The sequence below is a fragment of the Protopterus annectens genome, chromosome 12.part0, assembly GCF_019279795.1.
Source record: "Protopterus annectens isolate FY-2018-M chromosome 12.part0, PAN1.0, whole genome shotgun sequence".
In the NCBI taxonomy this organism is placed as follows: Eukaryota; Metazoa; Chordata; order Ceratodontiformes; family Protopteridae; genus Protopterus; species Protopterus annectens.
Window position 1 is genome coordinate 1,553,844,567 of NC_056746.1, and position 27,194 is coordinate 1,553,871,760.

A 27,194-nucleotide genomic window follows, 5' to 3' on the forward strand; every position below is an offset into this window, starting at 1 on the left:
GTGAGCTACTAACAATTAATGATCCAGTACCATATGAAGTATTACAAAGTAATGGTCTGCCATCATGTGAGGTGCTACCAATTAATGGTCTGGCATGACGTGAAGTACTGCAGATTAATGGTCAGGCATTGTATAAAGTACTACATACTAATAGTCTGGCATCATGTAAGGTACAACCAACAAATGGTCTGACATCCTGTGAAATACTATAGAGTAATCATCAAGCATCATATGAAGTATCAAGTATCCTTCTATAGACTCTGCAGAGATAAAAAGAGAGTCAAGTATTGGAAAAGGGTGATGGGAAGCACCTACAGTAAAAAAATGAATGGCAAAAGTAGAGTATGAAGATGGACAGAATGGGTAAATCTTTACTCACTAGACTTTAGAAATGAAAAGAAGACATAATCCAGTATCAACAACTAGTCATGTGGCACTCAATGAGACATTCAGCAGATTTTGAGGGCACAGGCTACAGATAAAGAGGGCATAGTACAGTCAACGTAAGGAAGCACTGTTTCACAGAAAGAGAGGCTAATACTTGAAATGTTTTTCTGAAATGAATGCTAGGATGCAGATTACAGAAGGCCTAAAGGAAAGCATGGAACAGAAGTAAAAAGGAAGCAGATGGAGCACTGGAGGTGAAGCTGCACACTGCTAGTTGAAAAAGCTGGGCAGAGTAGACAGACACACAAAATGTTTCTTTCTCCCAGTACAGATCACAGTAATGATAGTCTTGATTGAATTATACTGATCTGAAACTTGGCATATTATCCATTTACACACACCTCAAGCACTGCAGAACTGATTAACTCCACTATACAAAATAGCTTAATTAGTCCAACTGTAGTTTATACTTTAAGTGGGTGACACTCACCTAGCAGCAATCACCTCTCATTTCTGCTGTGACCAGAAGGACTTGTCTAGTTAAATGATTAGATGCAGAATGAAGGAATCATGCCTTGGGATGTATAGTGAAGCAACAGCTCATAGCCTTAGCCAGGTGCTATACTGACAGAGGTGCATAACAATAGGCATATTGAAGAAGCAGGCCACATATGTAGTGACAATCATGAAAACAAAATATCACCAGTAATGTAAGGAAGCTTTTGAAAAATGGGGGAACAATAAATGAGGAATAAAATAGAGATATAACTAGGTGAATTGAAACATTCTGTAACATATATTGCAAATTCTACTGAGAACCACAAAGTTATGGTTCAGGGAATGTTTTGCTTCTTTTAACATACTGGCTATTACAAGACTTGTTACTAGCAAATACAGCCTCTTAACTGCAGTTTCAGATTGCATACCACATCTGTTGTGAAGTGGCAGATAAAATAATCCCCAAGATGATATTTTGCTTTTCCTCAAAGGCACTTTCCCTGCCTTGCCTTGACCAAAAGAATGAATATACAATAGACAGAATTATTTATTTATTTGAAGTTTGTTGACTTGGATGTAGGCTAGTACATGATATTTGCAGCCACCATCTGGCTCAAAAGGCTACAGAAGAATTGTGATAGTCTCACACACAAACAAACACAAAACACACACACACACACACACACACACACACACACACACACACACACACACACACACACACACACACACGCACACACACATGCACACACACACACACACACACACACACACACACACACACACACACACACACACACACACACACACACACACACACACACACACACATATGTATTGCATAGTTAATCCCTTGCCATGTCACCATTGGATGGCTAGAGCCTTAATAAGGCTGTGTTCTCTCCAATATAATGCTGAGGTTGATTTTTAAACATTTTCAAGGTTTCTGATTCCCTAAATCTTAGGGGAAGAAAGTTCTATAATCCCTGTAAACATTGTGTAATAAAACCATTTTTTTTTAAATTCTGCTAATTTTTGTTCTGAACATAATTCCCTTTCCTCTTATTCCTACAGGCTGATCTTTTAATGAAAGACATAGATTTTAACATAATATTTCTTCTCTAGAAGCTCTAAATGTTAGGCACAATTTACCTCTTTATAACCTATTTTTATTTATTTATTATACATTTGATTACTAGAAAGTCCATCTAGACATAAGCCCTTTTCCAACGGAGGCCAGGGGAGAAAAGCTCCAGACATAATGACAAAACATTGTACATTAATACATTGCTATACAATATGATAAGGAATACTCTAATTTTATGCATGGTTACAAATACAAGATTTAAAAATAGGTATGTATGGTTACTAATGCATATATTTACATATAGTATTCAAGCATCCTGGTACAAGAAGTGATTGGACATTTATAACACTTCTAGTTTCTAATTATTCAGTAAGATATATAGCAAATCAAGCTATCGTAAGCCAGAGAATCATATCATCTTGTATGGATTTATCTATAAATGATGCTGTAAAGATTTAAATGTTTTAATCTTTCATCATGATAGTTACAGTATCTGCCTTGGATCTTTAAAGAGCAAAATGTTCAATTATACTCAATAATTAATCATATCAATGTTATAAATAGCATATTTAAGACCTTTGGATCCCTCAAATCCATTGTACCAAACAATAATCCTGGCTTTCTCTTGGCTCTAACCTTGAAGACCTGTATATGTAACTTGATAGATAGATCACTACCAATAATTGTCCCAAAAAACATAATCTGTTTTAAAACTTCAAAGTTCTTGACCACTCATTTCTAACCTAAATTTATTCTGGTGTCTAAACTGCAAAAGTTTAAATTTTTTATAATTAAACTTTAGACCAATTCCAGTTGCTTGTATATGGATTTTATAAATTTAAATCATTGACATCCTTACGATTTCTGATCTCAGCTCCAACTTTACAATTGTTTGTATACTTGCACATCCAAAATTTGTTGGCTGTAGGCAAACCAGCAAATATCACATTAAACAATATTGGCCCCCAGAACTGACCTTTCCATGGTCCTCTTATTAATAAGTAACCATCTAGAAGTTTTACCCTTAAATTTAACATATTGTTCCCATTCTGTTAACCAGTTTATTATCCAATTTAGGGCATATGTATTTAAATGTAATTGTTGTAAACATTCAATTATTTGATCATGATGTAAGGAGGCTTTAGAGATATCCAGGTAAATTACCAAACATTTCTTCCCTACATCTGTCAAAAGAGTTCCTCATATTTTCTACAGTTTACGGTTCTGGGCATTTTAACCTGAAAGTGGGTCAACTATACGTAGTGCATATTTCAACCTAGGAAGCAACACATTAATGGCAATGACATGACAAGGCACAAGAGTAAGTAGGTGGAAAATTTGTAAGCTACTTTAAGTTGAAGAATGACTATTGTTTTAATGGAGTGCATGTGATTTTGAAAAATAAGGGAGCCATCTAAAATGACTTGTCAGAAGTAAGGCATTAAGTTCACATAAGGATCAAAAACAACAGTGTTAGCAATGTTGTATAGCCTTTTGTTTTAGAAAATGTCATAACTGTGGATTTTGTTGCATTGATAATGAGTTTATTGCTGGCAAGCTGGTTCAAGATTAATGAGAATTCCTTTTACAGTGAAGGGGATAATTTAATGATAAGTTCATGAAAATCATTAAGACTTTATCATCAGCATATAATGTTATATTTAGAAAAAAGTAAATCCCAGGGAAGGTCATTGACATATGATAAGAATAGTAAGGGTCCCAGGACAGAACTTTGAGTTATCCCAACCCTACAAGAACTACAAGAGACACTGCCATCTATAGTGAATAAACATAATATTATTTTACTTAAATAGCTCCTAAACAATAGTGTTACTTCAGAGGAAAAACTACAATCAGATAATTTGTTTAGTAGAAGGCTCTGGTTAATGGTTTTGAAGGCTGCTTTAAGATCCAGAAAAAATGGCTCCAGTGGAGTGTTTTCCCATATTTGAGAAGATTTCAGGGGTAAAGTGCATATATTACAGTCTGGGTGTTGTATTTGGATCTGAAACCACATAACCTGTCTGCAAGAAGATTGTTCTGCTGAATATATCCAAATGTTTGCTAGCAGATACATTTTTCCAAGACCTTTTACCAAACAGCAAGTGATTGCTATAAGCCTATAGTCACAAGGAGATTTGGGAAGAGAAAGTTTAGGCAATGGGATGATAAGAGCATGTTTGAAGCTGGAAGGTAGTATAGCAAAAGAAAGAGATAAGCTGAAGGTATGTGTCTTTAGTTTGTAGAGTAGCTAGTATCTTGGGGTACAAGTAATAAACTATGGGATCATATTTATAGTTTATTTCTTTAAAGTGTTTCACTATAAAAGCGGTTTTAACAGAATTAAACATTTTGCAAAAATGCCTATTTTTTACACGTCATCTAGATTGTTTTTACTCTACTGTTAAGGAACTGACATCAAACAAATTAAATGCCACTAATTCCTGGTCCAACTCTAAGGAGGAGCATTACAGAAAAAAAAATCCTAGATCAAAAATAGTTCATATTACAGTCAGCAAGGAGTTTCATGATTTTTGTTTCACAGGAAAAGCTATATGTTATCTAAAGTCTAACACAGTATCCGACATTTATTTTTGTTTTCAAAGTGCATGGCAATCTAAGGAAGCAGTACTTAATGGATTTGTGTTAAATGTATATTTCTTAGTGGTTCAGAAAACTGAGATACATATGATATGTTTAATATATTCCTTTTGTTTCTGTTTTTTTCTGCAGATTGACTCATCATGAAAGAGGGATGTTGTCACACAGGGGTATATGTGCTGGCAATTGGCATTATCACAAGTGGCTGTAAGAGAATGTTTTAAAATATTTACCATTACCATTGTGTGGTGTAGAGAAATTGAAAATATTGTAAGAGAATACTGTTTTAAAATATTTGCCATAATCATTGATTGGTGTACTGATTTAACCTGTTGGCACAGAAGCAAGCCTGGAGTCATGATCAAGTCTAGTGTACTAGTAGATTTGCCTAGGATTAAGGATGGCATTGCCCCTAGACCTTGTCTCATTTAAAAGCATATGAATGCAGCAGAACTTAAGGGCAAGAGAGCAAGCTAAGTGCAGTACTCCACAGTACCTGTGAAGAGCATTCCAGAATACCAGCATATCTAGATGGCATATGCACACAAACACAAACAAACACATACATATTATAACAGCATTAATGGAAGGCCTGACTGATCAAAGCTTTTCCCCATTATGGATGCAGTCATGGAGTTTACAGAATTTATAATATTTAGAGAAGGAGGAGTGGTAGGCAATAACATTACCCCTCCAAAAAGCATAGTTCAGGTTTATACCAGCAGCACTGAGAAGATGACCAATCAAGCATATGCTTTTCAATGTAATGGGGAAAATGGCTCTAGCTACATACACACACACACATATATATATATATATGTGCATAGTAAAAACCCATACTTCAACATTCACAATGTCAGCTACAAAATGTCAACTTTATAAGCATTGACACACTACTATATATTCTGACCATGCCTCCCTGCTAATTATGTATACTAAGTGTCAGGAAAAGGATATATTCTTCAACCCTAAGAATTTTGCAGTTTTGCACACATCGACTATTTGTTAAGTCAACCAAATCTTGTTGACTAAACAGATGTCAACCTAAGCTAGTGTCAACAGATTTATTACCATATTAATTTCCAAGGGCCAAGGACACCATATGTATACATTTTGGGGAAGTGGGGGCTTGCCCCTCACATGGGTAGGTATAAGTGGACTTGCACACACTGACAAAAAATGTTTAAGGATAACTTTTTGTCAGGTTACATTTCTAAAAGCTGTGTTTAGCAATTTGGTTCCTAGTCATATTTTAACTTAATAGTCATAGTTGAAGCTTTTCTATGTTATACAAGATATTTGTGTGAACTTTTTTTTCATCACTTCAACATTACATGCTAGAATAGTTTGTTTTGGTATCATTGTTCATATTTCATTTTGTTTCATTGCTGTTATTGTTGCTTTATTATTTTTCGGACTTCCGGCTCTTCCCTCTAAAAAGAGCACATCTTTTTTGCTCAGTAGGTCTAACATGTCAGTCAGCAAACAAAAAAAAAAAAAAAGAGAAAGAAAAAGAATGCATCTATGTTAAATACCCATTTATTTATTGAAGTACTAGCTATTATATTCTCCCTTTTCTATTATGAGTATTAACAGCTGCATATGTTTTTCAGTTATATCACTGAACGCTTCAGCTGCTAAAAGTGGAGACATTAGACTTGCAGGAAGCAGCAATCCAAACCAGGGCCGAGTGGAAATCTACTTTGGTGACCAGTGGGGGACAGTCTGTGATGATAACTGGGATAAGAATGATGCTTTTGTGGTCTGTCTGAGCTTGGGCTATGCTGGTGCCAAAAATGCATATGTAGGTGCAGCATTTGGCAAAGGTAAGTGCATTGTCAGGCACTATGTTTAAAGTTAAGGTAGATGTTTACTTTACAGGAAAATATTTGACCTTATCATTCAGTTATCACATGCTAAGCTATGTCCTGGTGTTAAATGAAAGAGAGACTATTGAGGGTGATGATTTTTCAAAAAAATCGATTCTCTGACTGCTAGATAGTCATTAATCTCTACATCTGTAACAAGGTACCAGAATATAGTTATTACAATTTTACTATGATATCTTGCATTTCATGACTGCATGCACTACATGACACTATGTGCAGGCCTATTTAATCACAAAGTCTCTGATATATGGGTCTGGAGGACAAAGTTTTCCATCTGAAGAGTGCAGGGTGAAGACAAACATTGTTTCTGTCATTTTGATTCATATAATGCTTACATTTCATTATGTTTGTTGATAAAAGCATCTGATCAAATTGTTTGAATTTAACTGATGAAGGTTTTTCATTTTATTTTTTTATATACTGTGAGTTCTGATGTGCTTGATTTCACTTAAGTAACATACACCTAAACTGATACCTGCAATATATTACAAGATCATACTTCTAACTGATGATGCCAAAGTTAGCTTTCTGGAAAGTGCATTTATAATGTAAGTAAGGTTTCGGCTAATAATCTTGATTCACCGTTCATAGCTAATGTCTCCCAATAGATGTTTTAAAGTTTCCTGCAAAAGTTTAAAAGTAATATTAACAGTAAAAGATGAATTATGAGAGGAATTTGATGGAAATTAAACAAAAAATGTAATTCCTGCAATTTCCATCTAGAACAGCGTATGTATATATATATATATATATATATATATATATATATATATATATATATATATATCAGTACATTTTTTAAAGATTTTATTGTAATTTTATGAGCAAAAGTAAATTAATTAATTAATTTATTAAAGAAGGAGACAGGGAAGGGGCAACAAAGGAGAAATGAAGGAGGCGGTCATACAATAAAGAATAGACAATAGTAACATTTTCAATATAAGTTAGTCAGATATAGTTATTGGAATCTAAAAAAAATTGCAATGACATGTTAAATCTAAACCACAAATGTAATTTGTTCCATGAAGATATACTAATTTTGTACAATAATTCTTGATTGCAGTGCATTTTTATCAACCTTATTCAAAAAGCTATAGTAAGCATTTGAACGTTTCCAGTGTTTTATAATACAAATCTTTGTAATTGTTAATATGCTATTACATAAAAATACAGATGATAGGAGCATATAGTTAGGTAGATGGACCCCATATGATTTCATATTATCATTAACATTAATATCACACCTATAAATAGGACAATTTCTCTACTGGAATCAGTAGAGTAATATACTTAAGACATAAGGCCATTATGTGAACCGAACCAACTTTAGTTTGACAATCACACCACCAGTAATATTCAGAGTTATATTCTGGAGTACTTAGGTAAAAATGTATTGAACTTTATAAGAGCTAAAAAAGTGGCATGAAAAACTTTCCAAGAGAAAATTCTTAACTGTGGAAGTGAGATGAGTTAGACGGTATTAAATCCGATTCCTAAAATTATTAGACAATATCTATTACAAAATGACACTGGTTTCATCTAAAAATAATTCATGCAAGAATAGATGTTATCTCAAAGCAACTTATAAGGACAAGAAATTGAGTATGCTTTAATATCCTTGTACTTAATTAATTTCCAGAAGTTATCTACTATAGATGTGGTTAAAGAAGGATTATTTGAAATTTCATTCATGAAATAATTTCACAAGCATAAAGCCTTCTTAGTTAAGAAATGAAAGATAGTAAACTCAGATTCATACAACTTAAACACGCAATATACTTCAGTAAAATAAATGCATTATTTTTGATAAAACTTGCCAACAGCGATGCATATTTGCATTATTAAATATTCTGATAAGATTTATACAGATTCAGCCTCAGAGGTGAGACATTTCCGTATGATACATTTAGTTAAGGATGTGGCTGAAGGGATATAGAGGTACAGAGACATATGGCTGTTGCAGATTCAGTTTGTGCACAGAAAAGTATACAGTGCCATGCCCACAGCTTCAATAACCAAATGCATGGTTGCAGAAGAAGTAATGTGCATTGTGCTTGGTGTGCAGTACATGCTTACATAACTACAATCTGTAGAAGTGTTCTAATTGGGCTTGGTCTTCAGTACATGCTTGCATATCTATAACCTACAAAAGTGCTGCAATTGGGCTTGGTGTGCAGCACATGCTTGTGTATCTACAACCTATAGAAGTGTTCTAGCAGAGCTTATTGTGCACTACATGCTTGCATATCTACAACTATAGAAGTGTTCTACAGCATTGAGGAAACTTTGTTTGCAGCTGTAATAATATTTTTGATCCAGTATGTATATTAGCTTATGTTTTGTAAATACTGTGAAGGGAATAGCAATCTACACACACCATTAATACAGGTGTTGCCCATTGTACACTGCTGTTTTGCTGCCACTGACACATTTACTGGGCATCCTGCTGCTGATGCTTGCCATACTTTCTGCTGACTCTAGTCCTTTTGGGGGCCATGCACATTATTTCTGGTCTCTTTGTTATTAAAGCTATGGGAATGGTGCTGCATGCTTCTCTGCTCCCAGAGTAAATTTGCAATACCCATGTGTTCTTGTAGCTAAGTTTCAAATCAAACATGTTTTCCCAACCAAATATACCTCAGGAAAATGTCTCACCGACTATGAGACTGGACCCAATTTCTACTAACAGTTAAAGGGTTATCATTTAAAACTCATTATTTAAATTGCCTTAACATTTTAGTTTTAACTTTTCCCCTGGGAATTTTTCAAAGCAATCAAAAACAGACATAGAAACCCCATAAATACAAACGTAATCCATAAAAGATTTATTAATTCCTTAGACATAACCATTCAAAATAGATTATTTGAGTCTGCCATGAAGTAATGGACTCAGTTCCAAACGACTTGTTCTTTTTATATTATACCGGAGTAAGTCATTTATAATAACAGCAGATCTTCTGGAATCTGGACTATTGTATAAATGTGTTTATGGCTAAGCCTTACAATGAAGTAAATCGCTTACATTGAAAACAAGTCTTTCAGAAGCAAAGCAGGTTTACATTGGTGGAAGTCACTTATACTGAGAGCAATTCTTTTGTAATCTGACCCATTTTCTGATTCTAACCCTATAAATAAATTTGGGCCCATTATTTTTCCAAGCAGTGTTATAATCTTTAATAATTACAATTACAAATGTCCATGTGAATGTAAAGTTTATATAGTTGAAAACTAGGAAACTGTATTTTTCATAAAATATTACGTTTTTGGAAAATTAGAAGCAACTATTCTGTGTCTTCAGTGATGGCAGCAAACCTTTATCAATTTACTTTGAGGCAACTTTTTGATCGTTGCTGGAAGAAAATTCTGAGTTGCCACTAATGGCTGTAATATCTTAGGAAGCAAAATCCTCTTGATTATTTTCAGTTTTTGATCTTGAAAAAAAAAAACTAATACCTTAACTCTGTAAACAGGAATTGATAACAGTTTTGAAAAAGTCGCAATTAGATTTTTTTTAAACCAGAAACACAAAAATCTGTGATTTTGTTTTAGTAAGTAACTAAAGAAGGACAATCATATACTAGCATCTCTACCCCAACCTCTCTAATCCTTTTCTTCCACCCCTCTAACTATCTCAGATTGCAGCCAAATAAATTGCTTGTAAATCTATATCTCAGCTGTAATCTTAGCCATTGTTATTCAAGGGTAATAGCTGCTAGCTCAGCTATTAAAATACTTGCTAGTCTTTATGGCACCAATGATGTAAGTGTTCTACAATTTAACTAAATAATTTCATTTTGAACTATAACCATTTACTACTATTGTTAAACAAAACCTACCTATACTTCTTGTAACTTGTAATTAATTATTGGTTTTAATTGTTGTTTTTATTTTGGAGCTTTTCTCCCCGGGCCTCCGCTGAAAAAGGACCTGTGTTCAGTCGGATATTCCCGGTCAACAAATGTAAATAAAATAAAATAAATAAAAATAAATAAATAGACTATATGTGGCCAGTCAAATTACTTTCTTTTTTAAATCAAATTGTAAATCAATAATCTATACTCTTCTCATTATTCATTTTGCTATTCTATTAGGTGTTCATAGGCTCATAGGATTATAGGAAGTTACTAGGTTATTGGCTCTGAGGCCTTTACAAGCCTAGCTAAGAATTTAGCCCATGTTCTGACAAGTCAGCACCTTATGCACCTGCCCAGCAGGAAGATGGGTGGAATCCGAGGGGTGTATTTTCTGTTCCCCATCCAGTCATCCAGGTTGCTCTTAAAAAGGCTTAATGAGGTACTCTGTTTGATGTGGAAGGGAGTCTATTCCACATAAGGGGGAGTCTCTGAGATGCAAATCTGTCCCACCAACAAGTCCTGTTGATGTCACAGACCAGGTTGAGGTCACACATGCAGGTTACTCGAGTGGAGTTTGACTTGCAGATATGCAGCAGTCCCATCAAGGCGGGGTCTGAGATTGCTTTGTATGCCAGACAGATGTCACCTCTGAGGAGTCAGTATGAGAGTGAGTAAAGGGACAAGGCTTTTAGCCTATCTGTGTAGGGTAGATGTTTGAGGTCCTGGATTCTCCTGATGAGGAACCTATGTAGTCTCTCCAGCTGCTACATGTGCTTCATGAGGTACATGCTGAAAGGGGCATTGTACTCAGTAATGGGTCTTATAAAGGAAGAATACAGGAATGTTATGACCACCTTGTCCCTAGATATCCTCCACTCAGCTGGGATGAAGCTGGTACTCAGGCTTTGGTTGAATAAGGTGTCTAATGGTGCTGCAAGTTCCTGCTTGAGTTCAGTTCATGTAGGATGCAGCCTGGGATGTTACTGGGTCCCATGGAGGCTATATTTTTTGCCTTTGAGAGGGTAGTGATGACTTGCTCCCTAGAGATAAGTGGAGTGGGTCAAATGCTGAGAATGTCCTGATTTACTGATGGGGGGACAGAGAGGTGAAGCTTTCACTGAACCTGTCTGCCAGCAGGTTGGCTATATCTATGGCGTTTGTGTATGTGGTGTCCTTGACCACCAGTTCTGAGCAGATCTGAGTGCTTCCTTTGAGATTGCAGACATATGTGAGGAAGGCCTTATTTATTTTTTTATTTTTACATTTGTTATCCGGGAAAGTCTGACTTGGAATGAGCCAATTTTTAGTGGAGGCCCGGGAAATAACACTCCAGACACATGTCTTTGTAACATGTTCCATATGATTGTCTTTAGTAGATGTGGTCAATGTGGAGCTGAAGTTTGTTTGGAGGATTTCACTAGTGCTCTTATTTGCTTGTTCAGGCTAATGAAAGATTGCTTCCAATTAGGCACCTGCTCCTTCTTGGTACAGGACAGCAATTTTTTTTTATTATAGAGTTTATTTATTGCAGATGTCCACCAGACAGATTTACTCCTCCCTGAGAAAGATGGTTTTCTCCTGTCGAGTATTCCTGATTCCATGCACCTATATAAATGTTCGTATAGTACTTTGGTGTAGGTTTGGACATATGTGCCATTTTCCTATGGAGGCAGAAGGAGACTTAATGCTGTTTATACCTTCGCTCAGGAGGTTGTAATCAGCTTTGGAGAAGTTATTTGTTTGACCCTAGCCGGGGGGAGGGGGTCAAAGGAGATGGTGACTTTGAAAGTGACAGATCTTACTAGGAAGGATGACACTGTAGGGATACTGCAGTGGTTACTCATGTTGGTTAATACCAAGTCCAAGATATTTTCACCTCTTGTTGGGGATGTCAACCAGCTGGTCCAAGGTATTTGAGTGTTGTAGACCCTATATAAGAATTTCCACATAATCATACACCAAAAGTTACCCCAGGAGGAATTTCTTACAGATTTTAATAGGTGAATTTTATTTTCTTGGGATAAGGGTGAATGCACTCAGAGTAACATAATCCAAGAACTTTTTATTGATATTATTACTATTGGTATTATATGAAGCACAGACTCTCTATAAATAAACATTATGTTCTTTAGTTCAGTTGATTATATAATACTTTATATTGGGAGTGAGAAAGAGGAAAAATAAGTGTATATGATCTAAATACATTGCAAGGATATTCAATCAAGAGCGTTTAAGTCATATTCTAAAATGAATAACTGAATTGTTTTTACTTCTGTTCCATTCTGTTCTATATGCCAGCATATAGAATTATTATTGTTTAAATTACCAAGTTTCTCTAGAGAAGTCATTTCAAATAGTATTTTATTTTATATTATAGGGAATTAATGGACTAAACCATAATTTTAAATCTACATTACCTATTAGACATATTTTTTAATAAAATGAATATACTTGAATTGTGTAGAAAAGAAAATACTAAATTAAATATTAATGAAACCAAAAGGAGCACCTAGGCTGATGCAGAGTCACAAGTAGAAATGAAAGGCAAAATCCTCAGGTTAAAATCCAAATGAAAGGCAAAATCCTCAGGTTAAAATCCAACTTTAATTCCACTGCAGGTCAGATAAGCGCTTTCACTCATTCATTTGAGCTTCATCAGATCATGTAACAAAGACCTTCAAGTACATAGGCTACATTTATACAGTTAAAACATCTCCTATTGGCTGCTTCTTGTTACATATTCATGAGTTAATCTAAGCTTAAAGATATATGCACATATAAACATGCTAAGATGTATAAAATGACAAAGTGAATATAAAAAACATATAAAAAACATATAAAAACTCTCCATGAACACTCAAGATGCTCTAATAAATATGTATATATAAATATATATATCAAAAGAAATCTATTTCAAGGGGTAAAACATATATGTTCCATCATTTATTATAAAATCTACAAACATTCCTCCGTTTGTTTAACATAGGTTTAATGGAGGCTCTCTCATTGAGACCTAAACCCCTATCTGCTCTCAATCTAACTATCCACATACTCTCCTTACTCTCATTATGGTTCCTGATGTCACCTCCTCGTATACTGGGTTTAATATTTTCAAGAGCTCTAAATAGGAAATAATGTTCAGGACCTGCTTGGGCTACGTGCTTAGCTAAGGCATTGTGAGGTGAAGCCTTCCTAATGTGGTAAAGATGTTCTCTTATCCTGTCTTTAAAACGACGATTGGTTTTGCCAACATAAAATGCATCACATATTTGGCACACTGCCAAATAAACTATATGAGTAGTATCACAGATAGCTACAGCACGTATGCTAAAGTTAGTGTGCATGTCAGGATGTTCAAAAAATGGACTGGGGTCAAGAGAATTACAATAATTACAGCGTCCACATGGTTTTGTGTGTTCAAGAGGCATTGACCATTCATCCCTTTTTGAATAACATAACATTCTCCTTAAATTTAATTTGTTCCTATATAAAAAGAGGGCTTAGTCCCCACAAGTTTACCGATGGTGTCATCAGTACAGAGAATAGGCCAGTGTTTCAGTAATAATATTCTTGATTGCTGGACAATCAGTACTATATGGTAAAGAAACCCTTACATGAGTTGATCTCTCATCTCTACCATTGTCTATTGTAACGGATCCACCAGTAATAACTGGTCCAAAATAAGGGGCTGCTCTGTTCAGTCTAAGTTTATTGACATCTAAGAGGTTGGACTCAATCTCTTGTGAGCTATAGCCCGTTCTTCTAGCCTTATCTTGAGGTCACTCACTTCATTTAGAAGCCTTCTTCTGTGGCATTTAGCCTAGAGGTTCTCATCCCCTGGCCTCTAATGATATTCTTAAAAATATGCTGTGGGTGCATACTATCACGCTGTAATAGAGTATTAAAATAGCAAGGTTTCCTATAGACACCTGTATTAATCAAACCACATGCTAACTTTTCTATATACAAGTCAAGAAATACTATCTTCTCTCTAGAGTGATTCATACTGAAGGTTAAATAGCCAGTGAGGTTGTTCAATATAGTATGGAACACAAACAAATCATCAACACTGCCTCTCCATAAAACAAAAACGTCATCCACGAAACGTCTATAAAAAGTTACATGTTGTTTAAACATTTCTAAATTAAAGAGACTCTCAAATTCCCAAAATGCCAAAAACATGTTTGCATGCTTGCATAGCTGTTGGCACAAGGTGTGCCCATGGCTACGCCACCTCGCTGTAGGTAAAACTTGTTGTCATAGGTGAAAAGATTGTTATTCAAAATGAGTTCAAGGAAATGTACAATGAGGTCTACTTTAACTGATGTATATTCGCTATGTAAGACAGTCTAGAGAAAGACTTTGCACATTTGAAACGTTTGCAAACACAGCGCTTGCATTTTCATTATTGTTTGGACACAAAAATTGTACCGAGAGGATTACATATATTAAACATGCCCAATCAGGGGGAACATTATCCAGAGTTGCTTTCAAGGTGGCAGCCCCTGAACTTGGAGGTAAGCAAACAGTACATGGAGTTACTTATTGACTTTTTTGCCTCTGAAGAGGAGAAACTCATTAATAACATTAAGAAACAACAGAAGATAATTTTTTCTTGTTTCCCAAGTACTGTAATAGAACCACTATTTGAAAGCCTGTTGGATGGAATATCAGCCTTAGAGCGGAAACTTCTCCAACAGAAGAGAAGCAAGATAATTAGAGATCACAGAGATTTTAATTTAGGACAAGTCTTCGTTTGGCCTAAACATGGACATTATAGTGCTACCATTAAACCTAATGACTATACTAGTGTTAGACAACTGAGTTCAACCTAGTACTGGTTCTGAAAATGTTAATGTTGTTAATAATGCTTGTGAAGCTGTGGATATTACTAACTGTGTACATAACAATGTATCGCCTAGTAATAGGGTACAGAATATAGCTAACATTAATAACACTACTACTTCCAATGGTACTGATGATGTAAATACTATTTTACATAGTGAGAGTGGATCTAGCTCTATTAATACAAATAATAAAGAAGTTAGTCAGCCTACTACTGTGAATAATATTGCAGACAGAACTAACTTATATCCAGCAGTACATGTTGTGAAGGGACCGATCAATAAGAGGTTGTCAGTAGATGACGGCATAGTGAGATCCAAGTTACCTCACAAAGTACATACCACCATCACTACAGGAGTAGTAAGTGAGCTCCCTTTTCCCCTCCCAGTCCGAAGGACAAGAATATAACAAGGGACGCTCTATGAGCAGGGGGAGACAGAAACGCAAATTATCAGAAGAGTATGTACCACATCAGACAATAAAGAAGATGTGGAAGAACAAAGTAAATTAGATACAGCTGAAATTTTGATACCAGCAGATTCTATGATACATAACATCTCAGGATATTTGTTGACTGAATGTGATGAGAAATTATTATGTAAAGGCCTAAACTTTATACCAAGTGCACACAGTAACTTTACGGACACTGTAGTAGACATGAGACTTTTCTGTCGAAATCTTATGCTTAAACTGCTATTTCATGATAAAACTGATAGTGAATTGACAGACAATAACGTTACTAGACCACCAAAGTTTAAGAAGCTTAACAACTTTGTCCCACCTAATCATCCGTTAGTTGAGGCATATTTGAAACTAACTGAGGATGATTTGTTTGAATATTTTTCTCTAAAGAAATATAGGAAGAATGGTAATTTGACTAGAGGGGGGCAGACCAGCTTACTTAAACTCCAGTCATTACAGTCCATAACCATCAAACCAGCTGATAAAGGTGGTCGGATAGTAGTTATGGACACTAGCAAATATCATGATGCCATGATTAAACTCTTGGAAGATGATTTCTATTTACAAGTTAACGAACAAATAGTGCAAGCCACTATTAGTCACGTAAACAATATGTTATTAGATATGTTGAAAGGTGATATCTTGGATCAAGAATTGTTTGACTATCTCTTTGTTAAGAATCCACTTGTACCAACAATACATGGGTTACCTAACATTCACAAAGACTCCATTGACCCACCAATGAGACCCATAGTGTCTGGTCAGGGTTGGATCACTGAAAACCTTTCTGTCTATGTTGAGAAACATTTGCGACCTATATTAAATAAGAACAAAGTTGTACTGAAAGATTCCAAACAGTTTTTAACAGATTTGTATGACTGCTTAGGTGGCATTTGTGATGTTGATAACTTGATTTTTGTAACGTTTGACATCAAGTCCTTGTTTACTGTGTTACCAAATAATATAGGCCTGATTTATATCACTGAGTATCTACTCTTACATAGCGAATATACATCAGTTAAAGTAGACCTCATTGTACATTTCCTTGAACTCATTTTGAATAACAATCGTTTCACCTATGACAACAAGTTTTACCAACAGCGAGGTGGCGTAGCCATGGGCACACCTTGTGCCAACAGCTATGCAAACATGTTTTTGGCATTTTGGGAATTTGAGAGTCTCTTTAATTTAGAAATGTTTAAACAACATGTAACTTTTTATAGACGTTTCGTGGATGACGTTTTTGTTTTATGGAGAGGCAGTGTTGATGATTTGTTTGTGTTCCATACTATATTGAACAACCTCACTGGCTATTTAACCTTCAGTATGAATCACTCTAGAGAGAAGATAGTATTTCTTGACTTGTATATAGAAAAGTTAGCATGTGGTTTGATTAATACAGGTGTCTATAGGAAACCTTGCTATTTTAATACTCTATTACAGCGTGATAGTATGCACCCACAGCATATTTTTAAGAATATCATTAGAGGCCAGGGGATGAGAACCTCTAGGCTAAATGCCACAGAAGAAGGCTTCCTAAATGAAGTGAGTGACCTCAAGATAAGGCTAGAAGAACGGGGCTATAGCTCACAAGAGATTGAGTCCAACCTCTTAGATGTCAATAAACTTAGACTGAACAGAGCAGCCCCTTATTTTGGACCAGTCATTACTGGTGGATCCGTTACAATAGACAATGGTAGAGATGAGAGATCAACTCATGTAAGGGTTTCTTTACCATATAGTACTGATTGTCCAGCAATCAAGAATATTATTATGAAACACTGGCCTATTCTCTGTACTGATGACACCATCGGTAAACTTGTGGGGACTAAACCCTCTTTTTTATATAGGAACAAATTAAATTTAAGGAGAATGTTATGTTATTCAAAAGGGATGAATGGTCAATGCCTCTTGAACACACAAAACCATGTGGACGCTGTAATTATTGTAATTCTCTTGACCCCAGTCCATTTTTTAACATCCTGACATGCACACTAACTTTAGCATACGTGCTGTAGCTACCTGTGATACTACTCATATAGTTTATTTGGCAGTGTGCCAAATATGTGATGCATTTTATGTTGGCAAAACCAATCGTCGTTTTAAAGACAGGATAAGAGAACATCTTTACCACATTAGGAAGGCTTCACCTCACAATGCCTTAGCTAAGCACGTAGCCCAAGCAGGTCCTGAACATTATTTCCTATTTAGAGCTCTTGAGAATATTAAACCCAGTATACGAGGAGGTGACATCAGGAACCATACTGAGAGTAAGGAGAGTATGTGGATAGTTAGATTGAGAGCAGATACCGCTTTAGGTCTCAATGAGAGAGCCTCCATTAAACCTATGTTAAACAAACGGAGGAATGTTTGTAGATTTTATAATAAATGATGGAACATATATGTTTTTACCCCTTGAAATAGATTTCTTTTGATATATATATTTATATATACATATTTATTAGAGCATCTTGAGTGTTCATGGAGAGTTTTTATATGTTTTTTATATGTTTTTTATATTCACTTTGTCATTTTATACATCTTAGCATGTTTATATGTGCATATATCTTTAAGCTTAGATTAACTCATGAATATGTAACAAGAAGCAGCCAATAGGAGATGTTTTAACTGTATAAATGTAGCCTATGTACTTGAAGGTCTTTGTTACATGATCTGATGAAGCTCAAATGAATGAGTGAAAGCGCTTATCTGACCTGCAGTGGAATTAAAGTTGGATTTTAACCTGAGGATTTTGCCTTTCATTTGGATTTTAACTTAAGGATTTTGCCTTTAATTTCTACTTGTGACTCTGCATCAGCCTAGGTGCTCCTTTTGGTTTCATTAATATTATTTAAGTTTTTCTGGAGCACTGGGCATTTATCCTGTTTGTCAGCAAGTGGTTTGTTCCTGTTTTACTAAATTAAATATAGTTTCATAGGTAGAACCACTTTGGGTTATCTGTTTTATCAGTAAAAACAAATCTTAATTTTAATTTTATTTAAATAAAAAAATTGAAAAGTACAGAGAGTTCTAATTTGCTGTATAATTATTATCCAGTCATTTAATTATAATACTGAAAATTGCTGCTATACATAAATTTCTGTGTCTGGAAAATTAATACCCCTTAGTTGCCAAGATCTGAGATGATGGTTAAGGGCTATACTACTTTTTGAGGGAAGTGACTAAAGTAACCTTTTTTTATAATTAATTTATTAGATTTTCAAATTCTCTTTGTTAGGGAGAAGAAGTAACATTTGTATTACATATTAAATCCTTGAAAACAAACCTATTTTAATTAATGCATTTTGTCATCTAAAGAGATGACTGGTAACCATTTGAAATGCTGGCACCCACTACAGAGTCCTGAAATAGAGAATGAATGGACAAAAAATGGACTTGGATATATTAAGTCTGAGATGGCCATTTCCGGGAATATTCCCTTTCCAAGATATGAAAATCTCAGGGTTGGTATTTATATATATATATATATATATATATATATATATATATATATATATATTTGGGGGGGTGGGCTTTAATTATAATGACTGATTTTCTTCGTAATTCTTCAGAATGCAAAGGACAGAATTTTAATTATTGTTTTATCTAGTTCTAAACCCTTTATTTTTTTATTAGAAAAAATTGAGATTGCCAAAATGTTGAAGGATAAGGCAAAAGGAATTGGAAATAAGGAGTAACATTGTTCTGTACTTCTATTTAAGGGACTAGATTATAAAGAAAATGACCCTAATTTGGCACATACTTTATTTTCTTTATTTGTTAGAAGGGAAATAACTTGAGAAGGGAATTCAAATCTAATGTTTTAAACACATGATTCTAATTTAATGAATTGGGAGACTTTTCGCTATCTAGATTAATAAAAAAGAGCCTCTTTTTTTATTCTTTAAAATATCTATACGTGTTATCCTTTTGATGGTGTCTTATGCTTGTTTCTTATATATGAAGCCAGTTTATCTGTACTATGTCTGGTATAGATTCCTTTTTATTTATCAAGTAAAATATACATAACATTTTATAATTAGTATTTAAAAGAGAAATTAGTCAGTAGGAAGAGCATAACTAAGTCGTTTTATCTTCTATAGAAAACTGGAGAAATTAGTGAGTATCTCCAGGATGTAGATATTACTTTAATTGTATATCAGTAAGGACCTTGTGAAAGAGGGTCTATATCACATTGTCAAACTCTTAAAAGTTCGAACGTCATATGGTTGACACCATATGATTGAACTTTTAAAAGTTCAAACGTTTCAATGGAGATCTCCGTACAGTGCAGAATGGGAAGATTTCCCTTTTCTGCACTGTAGTGTGATCTCAGTGTTGGTATATTTAAAGAGCATTTGTATATTTTCCATAAGACCATATCCCTTCCCTGTTTACTTTTGAAAGTTCATTGAGCTAAGATTGTATAATTATTTGGATTCTGCTATTTTATCTGAATGCTTGAAGTATTTTTTTAAAGAAATACTATTTCTGATTTGTTTATGTTAAGATATTTTAACACATATCCACCCACCAAGTTATCCATTATATTTTAAAGACAGCACAGATAATGCAGAGAAAAGGATCCAGAGGGACAGAATGCATCTGAGTATATAAACAAGTAAATATAATAGTATTCCTCTAAAGTGTAATTAACAGACAATAGAAAATATTTCAGGCATATCAAAGATTTTACAATAAAATAAGGAAACAGGCATACAGTAAATAAAACTATTTACATGCAACTATCCAGATTCCTAGTCTATAAATAAATAGTACTAGACTATTCCTTGAAAGACAAACCCTATCTCAACAGTTTAAAAAAATGAACATTAATCAAAAACAGAGTTCTGTAGTAAGCAGAATTTCAGATTGGAGAACATTGTGTGTGTGTGTGTATATATATATATATATATATATATATATATATATATATATATATATATATAAAACAAAACAGTATAAATTTGCCATTTATAGAGCTTAGATTATTAATGAAACATTTAGGAAATGTCTGTATTTACCCTTTAGTTAAAAGGTAAATGTACTATAAAAGTACAAAAACTCATCAATTTATAATAAACATATAATAAAAATGTGATTTTGATATCTATTCTTAATATATTATACAGTAGTATAGTCATGAATATGAATATAATTCGAGTATATATTTGCAAAATATATATAAAAAATGTTTTATTCCTCAGCATTGTTAATGAAATTTGAGAAGTATTAGATGGAGAGAGAACACAATTTTTGTCTATCAGTTATTTATTCTTATTATATTATATTATATTATATTATATTATATTATATTATATTATATTACAATTATGGTTCATTGATTTTTCTATCTTCATTTTTATTTATATTTGCTTTTTTCTCCTTCCCTTTTTCTCTCTTTTTCTCTTCTCTAACTTTTCTTGTTTCCTATTTTATCTTTCTTTGCTCTGTTCCTCCTCCTTTTTATCTACCCACTATCTTCTATTTTTTTCTCTTTCTGATTGTTTTCCTCCCTCCTCTTATTTCCTCCTCTTTTTGTTTCTTTTAATCTAATTTTATTCCTTTTCTTCTTTATCTACACTTATACTCTTTTCTCTATTCTTCTAAGCTTTCCCATTTTCCTTTTTATCTTTTCCTTCTTTCCTTATTCTCATTTCCCTCCTCCATCCCTTTCCTCTTTTCACTTCTCTTTTTCTTTCATGCTTTATTTAATTTTATCTTTCACTTCTTCCTCCTTTATCCCTTCTTTTCTTTCTTATTTACTACTTATTTTAATGTTTTTCTTCTCCTCTTTCTTTGTTCTCTCCTTTTATTCCATTTATTTTCTCATTTCTTTCTATACATTCCCACTCATTTTCTCATCTGTCTTTTTCCTTCTTTGTGTTTATCTCTTACCCCTTTTCTTTTTTTTCCTGTCTTTTTCCTCTCCTCTTCCTCTGCCCACCTTTTTTCTCTCTCCTTTCTCCTTTTCATTCATTCTCTTTATTTTCTGTGTTCTTTCTTTTCTCATTCACTTTATTTTATTTCCACTCTTCTCTTCCTTTGGTCTCACTTCTATTATGGTTAGACTGTAATCTAGACCGTAAATAATTCAGAATCAGACATTAGATAATAACTAGATAATTAGATAATGTTTGTTTGTCTTTTCGGCATTTTCCCATTTAGGGGTTGCCACAGTGGAACTCTGGTCTGGTAATGACAGGCAGTAGATTTTTATGGTGCCGAGTTGCCAGCCCGATGCCCAACCTTCAGTGAAGGCATATCCATTCACGCATGTCTTTTGGAGGCCACTTGACCGCGGGGAAGACATGCAGACTCCACACAGAAGGTACTCCAGTCGAGACTCGAACTGGAGAACCTCTTGCTGTGAGGCAACAATGGTACCGCTGTGCCACCACGACTTTTCTAAATAATTAGATAATAATAAGGCTGAATAAATGATATATATGATTTGTTTTTCTTTCTGAATTCAGAAGAAGACCTATATTCAACTAGATAATTAGATAATAATAAGGCTGAATATAGGTCTTCTTCTGAATTCAGAAATAAAAACAAATCATATATATCATTCAGTAACACAAGATGTAAATAAGTAAAAGTCTGTAGCTTTAGATGTGCACATCTTGTGTATCCTTCCCTAACTCCATGCTCCAAGTGTATCATAACTTTTTTAAAATTCTCTGTGAGCATTACGTATATATATATCCATTAAATCAAAACATAGTAAATGTGTAACATAACAATATGACTATTAAAAACATTAATTTTTCAGAGTTTTTTGTCTAGTAAAATGCTAGTGATCAAGCATGGTATAGAATGCTATTTGGTGTTGTAATTCTGTTTCTATTTTTTGAGGTCATGACAGATTACCCAGTTAATTGCTGACAACTAACTGGAACTGAAAATCTTTGAAAATGAAAATTTGATCTAACAACAGTCCTAGGTTTCTTTGCATATGCTTCTAGAAAGTACATCCCCTGGCAAAGTAATGACTTCATTCTGTGATCTGGCAGAGCATTCACAGTTCTATTTGCACTGTACTTTTTGCAAATGTACATTTGTTTACTTAATAGAAAGGAGGACAAGATCTTCATATGTTAGAAGAACTAAAATCATGATATATGGAACATGCAGTGAATTAAATTTTATTATAAACAGCATGCCATCTCTGAACACCAGTTATGTTTAAAAATATTGCTGGAAGGATTACTAATGGAGAACTTACATTGGTTGACAGCATCAAGGACATTTTAATTCCATCTTCTTCAGTCAAAACAGCAAGCACAATATGGCCATCACATTTGTTATCATAAGTGTACACCAATAATGCAAAGATTGTGCAGTTTTAATTTCATCTAACTTCCTACACTAAGATCAGCACCACCAAAATATGGTACATAATGATGATGTCACAAGGAGTTTCGGCATAAAGAATAGAAATGACATTTTTTTTAAATAAATTTTCAATTAAAATATGCATTCACTGACAGAGGGCAACATGAATATTCAAACATAGTCCTTAAGTCAACTTGAGAACCAAGGGCAACTGATTTAATTTTTTTTCTGTTCTGAGAAACCACTCAGTCCTCTTTTAACTCCTCCAACCAAATTCCAGTCCAACATCGAACAAATATGCCAAGGTTGTGCTCCAGAATAGCTCGAAGGGAGATTCCATCCACCCCCAATATCAGCATCTGGGAGACCAAAAACAACATGACTTCTTTCTCCACAAAGCAACAAGGACAAAGACAGGATATGAAAGGAAAAACAGAATGGAGCAGGACCACAAGTCAAAAGGAAAGCAAATGCACTCACAGCAACACAAATAGCCTTTAAAAACTGCCCCTCAAAGAAAATACAAAGAATGACCTAAGATAAGACATTGGATACTAGGATGGTAGAAAAAAACACCACACAAAAAATCCCATCTACTCTGAGGAAACCCTGCAACACAATCAAAGCAGAAGCAGATACAAACAGGTGTTCAGCAATTACTCATAACTATCACATCAGTAAAAGGAAAACAGTGAAATTTTGGTAGCATGGGGCGAGGGTCCAACAGCAAATCAGAGTTTAAATGCAGCTGTACAAATTTTGTTTCATATATCAGTGATACATTCACAATTACCACCAACTTCCTAAATTTAACATATCTTGCACATGTATACAACATTTCAAGGCTGCGGGTATAACTTATCAGTTTAACTGACAAATTGTATGTTAGAGTCCCATTCATTTTTGTTGAGGTTAGAATCATTGAGAGAGGATATTACTTAATTTACATTTGTTAAGCACAAAATCTCAAAGCTAAAACATATTTAGTTTGATTGGCTGCTGTTGAGAAATCAGTCACAACATGCATGGAAGCATATCAGAACACTTGGGACTGAAAAGTTTGTTTTTTCAATTACCTGTAATTCAGCAAAAATAGTTTATTACTCATAGTGTAGAGTAGAAATCAACCTATGATAGTGTAGATAAAACACTCATCATAAACCATCACTCAGCTAAGTTAAAATGGATCAAAAATGGAATAAGAAATCAAGATGCAATACCGTGGATGGACCATAAGAAATTCCATACATCCATCCATTTTCCAATAGCCTGCTTTATCACTTATAGGACTGTAAGAACTCTGGAGCCACAGGGTACCGTACTAAAAGAATACAAGGCCTAAACATGAAGCAACTCAAAGCCCTGGAACTATACTTGGTATCCTAAAGACTGCTAAAAAGTGACCTGTGTCTGCCATACAAGGCATTCCCTAACTCAGTACTGACAGATTTACTGCACATCATCGAGTCCAATGGTATCAGAAATATTTGGTCTAGGGATCAGATCTACACCTCTTCTGCAACATCAGCAGAATAGTTTGAAGAGACAGGTATATCTCGCAGAGGATTCCGTTACTCTAGAACAGAATCTCCATCTCCATTAAACAAAGTTCATCCCTTTCCATATTCAAGACAACTTGGATATATGGATGGAAAACAAGGAAATTACCCCAGGACTGCCCCTGTACTACCAATTGACAAAGGCAGGTTTTAAATGCTTTATGCCATCCACAGGTCCCTTCAAATTATCAGTGGTATGAACCCAGTTAGTCTTATTAGGGATAATATATAATTATTGACCATGGCACGAGTAAGGCCATTCCATAAATGGGATAGGTTAATTCATGCATAAAAAGGGATATTGGCTAGCTTAAATGGCCCAAGGAGAGCCAGCCTAGTACTTACCTATGAACCTATGAACTCATGACAATTAGACTCCAGTGTAAGGGTAGGGCAGTATTCATAATTTCAGTCTATGCCCCAGGTTGTGAAGAAAAGAGTAGACAGTAGTTACAGGATCTACTAGATAAAGTAGGACAACATGAAATGGCGTTAATAATGGGTGACTTGAATGCACATATTGGGATAGACAGAACAGGACTGCCTGGTTCATCATGGTTGAGGCGACAGGAATAAAGAAGGAGAGGTCATTCCAGACTTCTGTCTGGCAAGTGGCTTGATGGTGGCCAACACATGTTCAGCAAGAGAGACAGGTATAAGAGCACATACAAGAGTGGCCAAACTCCAACTGAAGTTAACTTCTTAGTAAGGCAAGATCACGGGGGTAGAATCATCAATTGCAAAGATATCCCCAGGGAAACAGTTGATGACACCATAAAACACTGGTTGCCAGAATAAGCTGTGAGTCATAGTGATAGATGAAGCAGAACTCCTGAAAGTTAATTGTAGATAAAGTACAGGTGCTCAAGGAATTACTCAAGGCTCCTGCACCTCAAGAAGAAGAGGAAATAGGTGGAGTGGAAGAAGAATGGCAGCGTCATAAAACAGCATGTGTGAGGGCTATAGAACAGATATGTGGCTGAGCCATGTATGGAAATAAGGTACATAAGGAAAGCTAGTGGTGAAATGCAGATGTCCAGGAAGTTATAAATGCAAGAAAACGTGGGAGATACAAAAGACAGTCCAGGCTAATAAGGAATACTGGCTGGCTAACAAACAGGTTAAGAGAGGAATTGCAATGGCAAAGAACAAGGCATCAGAGGAACTGTACCAACTTTGGGAAAGTGATTCAGTAGATGGGACAAAGAGGCTATATCAAATTGCAAAGCAGAGACAGAAAGGTAAAGAAGATAGTCAGACACCCTTCATAACGAATGCTAGCAACAACCATCTCACCAGTTCGCAGGACAACAAAGGCAGATGGAAGTATACTTCTATCAACTTCTGAATAAAGAAGACCCCACAAAAGCTGCACCACCCCAGACAAAGCTTATGATGAAAGAAGAAGAGGAGCCCACCCTAGAATAAGTAAGAGCAGCACCAAAGAAAATGAAGTCAGGAAAATTAGCAGGCTCACATGACGTCACAGCAGATACTATCAAGATGTTCGGTTAGATAGTGGAGAAACGGCTCTTGAAGATGCTCATAGCAGTATGGAGAAAAAGGAATAATCCAGATGACTGGAGAATAAGCATACTAGTGCCATTGTACAAGAACAAAGGGAACATTCACAACTGTGGGCTGTATAGAGATATCTAATTATTGTCATACTGCATGAAATTTCTGGAGAGAGTGGTTGATATGCCGAGTAGTAGAAAGTAAGATGGGAGATGAGCAGTTCAGATTCAGATCAGGATGCAGTACAATAGACCTGATGTTTGCAATGAGACAAACAGCTGGGAAGAGTCCAGCTGGACATTTTTCTAGACTTGAGGAAAGTATATGACAAGGTCCCAAGAAAGCTGATTTTTGCAGCCCTGAGGTGATTTGAAGTCCCAGAAAATTTGCTAGAATTAGTGCAGGCTATGTACAAGGATCCAATGCCTCACGTATGAACAGTGTTCAGCCTCACAGAGTGATTCCCTTAGGAGTGGTTGTGTATCAAGGTTCAGCTTTGGGTTCACTGCTGCTCCTACTGGTGATGAATTTCATTAGCAAACAGGTTAGAGGGGACAGAGCAACAAAGTTGCTGTATGCAGATGATGTGGCATTACAGGCAAACTGCGAACAAGACCTTCAGCAAAGGATAGGGGGATGGAATACAAAGCTGAAGGCACATGAGAAGAAACTAAACACAGATAAGACAGTGGTAATGGCAGCAAACGTGGAAAATCAGAAGAAGCTGAGAATCAAAATAGAAGGGAAAATACTGAAACAGGTTAACAGCATCAAGTATATGGGAGGGGTGGTTGAGGAGAAGAGAAGTCTGAATGAGGAGATCAAAGCTAGAATCCGAGGAGGCTGCAGCCAGCTGGCTTAGAGTGTCATGGGTGGTGTATGACAGAAGAATGCCAAAGAAACTGAAAAGTAAGGTGTACAACACATCGGTACAACAAGTACTACTATGTTACAGAAAGTTGGGCAGTAAAGGTACAGCAGTTGAGGAAGCTAGTGGTGATGAAGATGAAGTACCTGAGTTGGTGGAAGGATGCACATTGTGGGATAGATGAAGAAATAAAGGAACCAGAGAAGAAGACAAAGTAGCTCCCATTACAGATAGAGTCAAAGAGAACAGATTAATGGTGGTCCAGCCACATATGCAGAAAGCAGTAGA

General features: G+C 35.1%; 1 protein-coding gene across 3 annotated transcripts in view; it reads left to right on the forward strand.

Moving 5' to 3' along the window:
- LOC122817291 (galectin-3-binding protein-like) overlaps positions 1-27,194 on the forward strand; it is a 210,569-nt gene that overhangs the window by 88,979 nt on the left and 94,396 nt on the right. For 2 of the 3 annotated variants that reach the window (XM_044090517.1, XM_044090519.1), the window contains exons 2-3: positions 4,706-4,780; positions 6,187-6,399. In XM_044090517.1, coding sequence (XP_043946452.1) covers positions 4,717-4,780; positions 6,187-6,399 — 277 coding nt within the window. In that variant the 5' untranslated portion in view covers positions 4,706-4,716. Of the gene's footprint in view, positions 1-4,693; positions 4,781-6,186; positions 6,400-27,194 lie in introns of all 3 variants that reach the window. The other variant, XM_044090518.1, reaches the window with a different exon arrangement.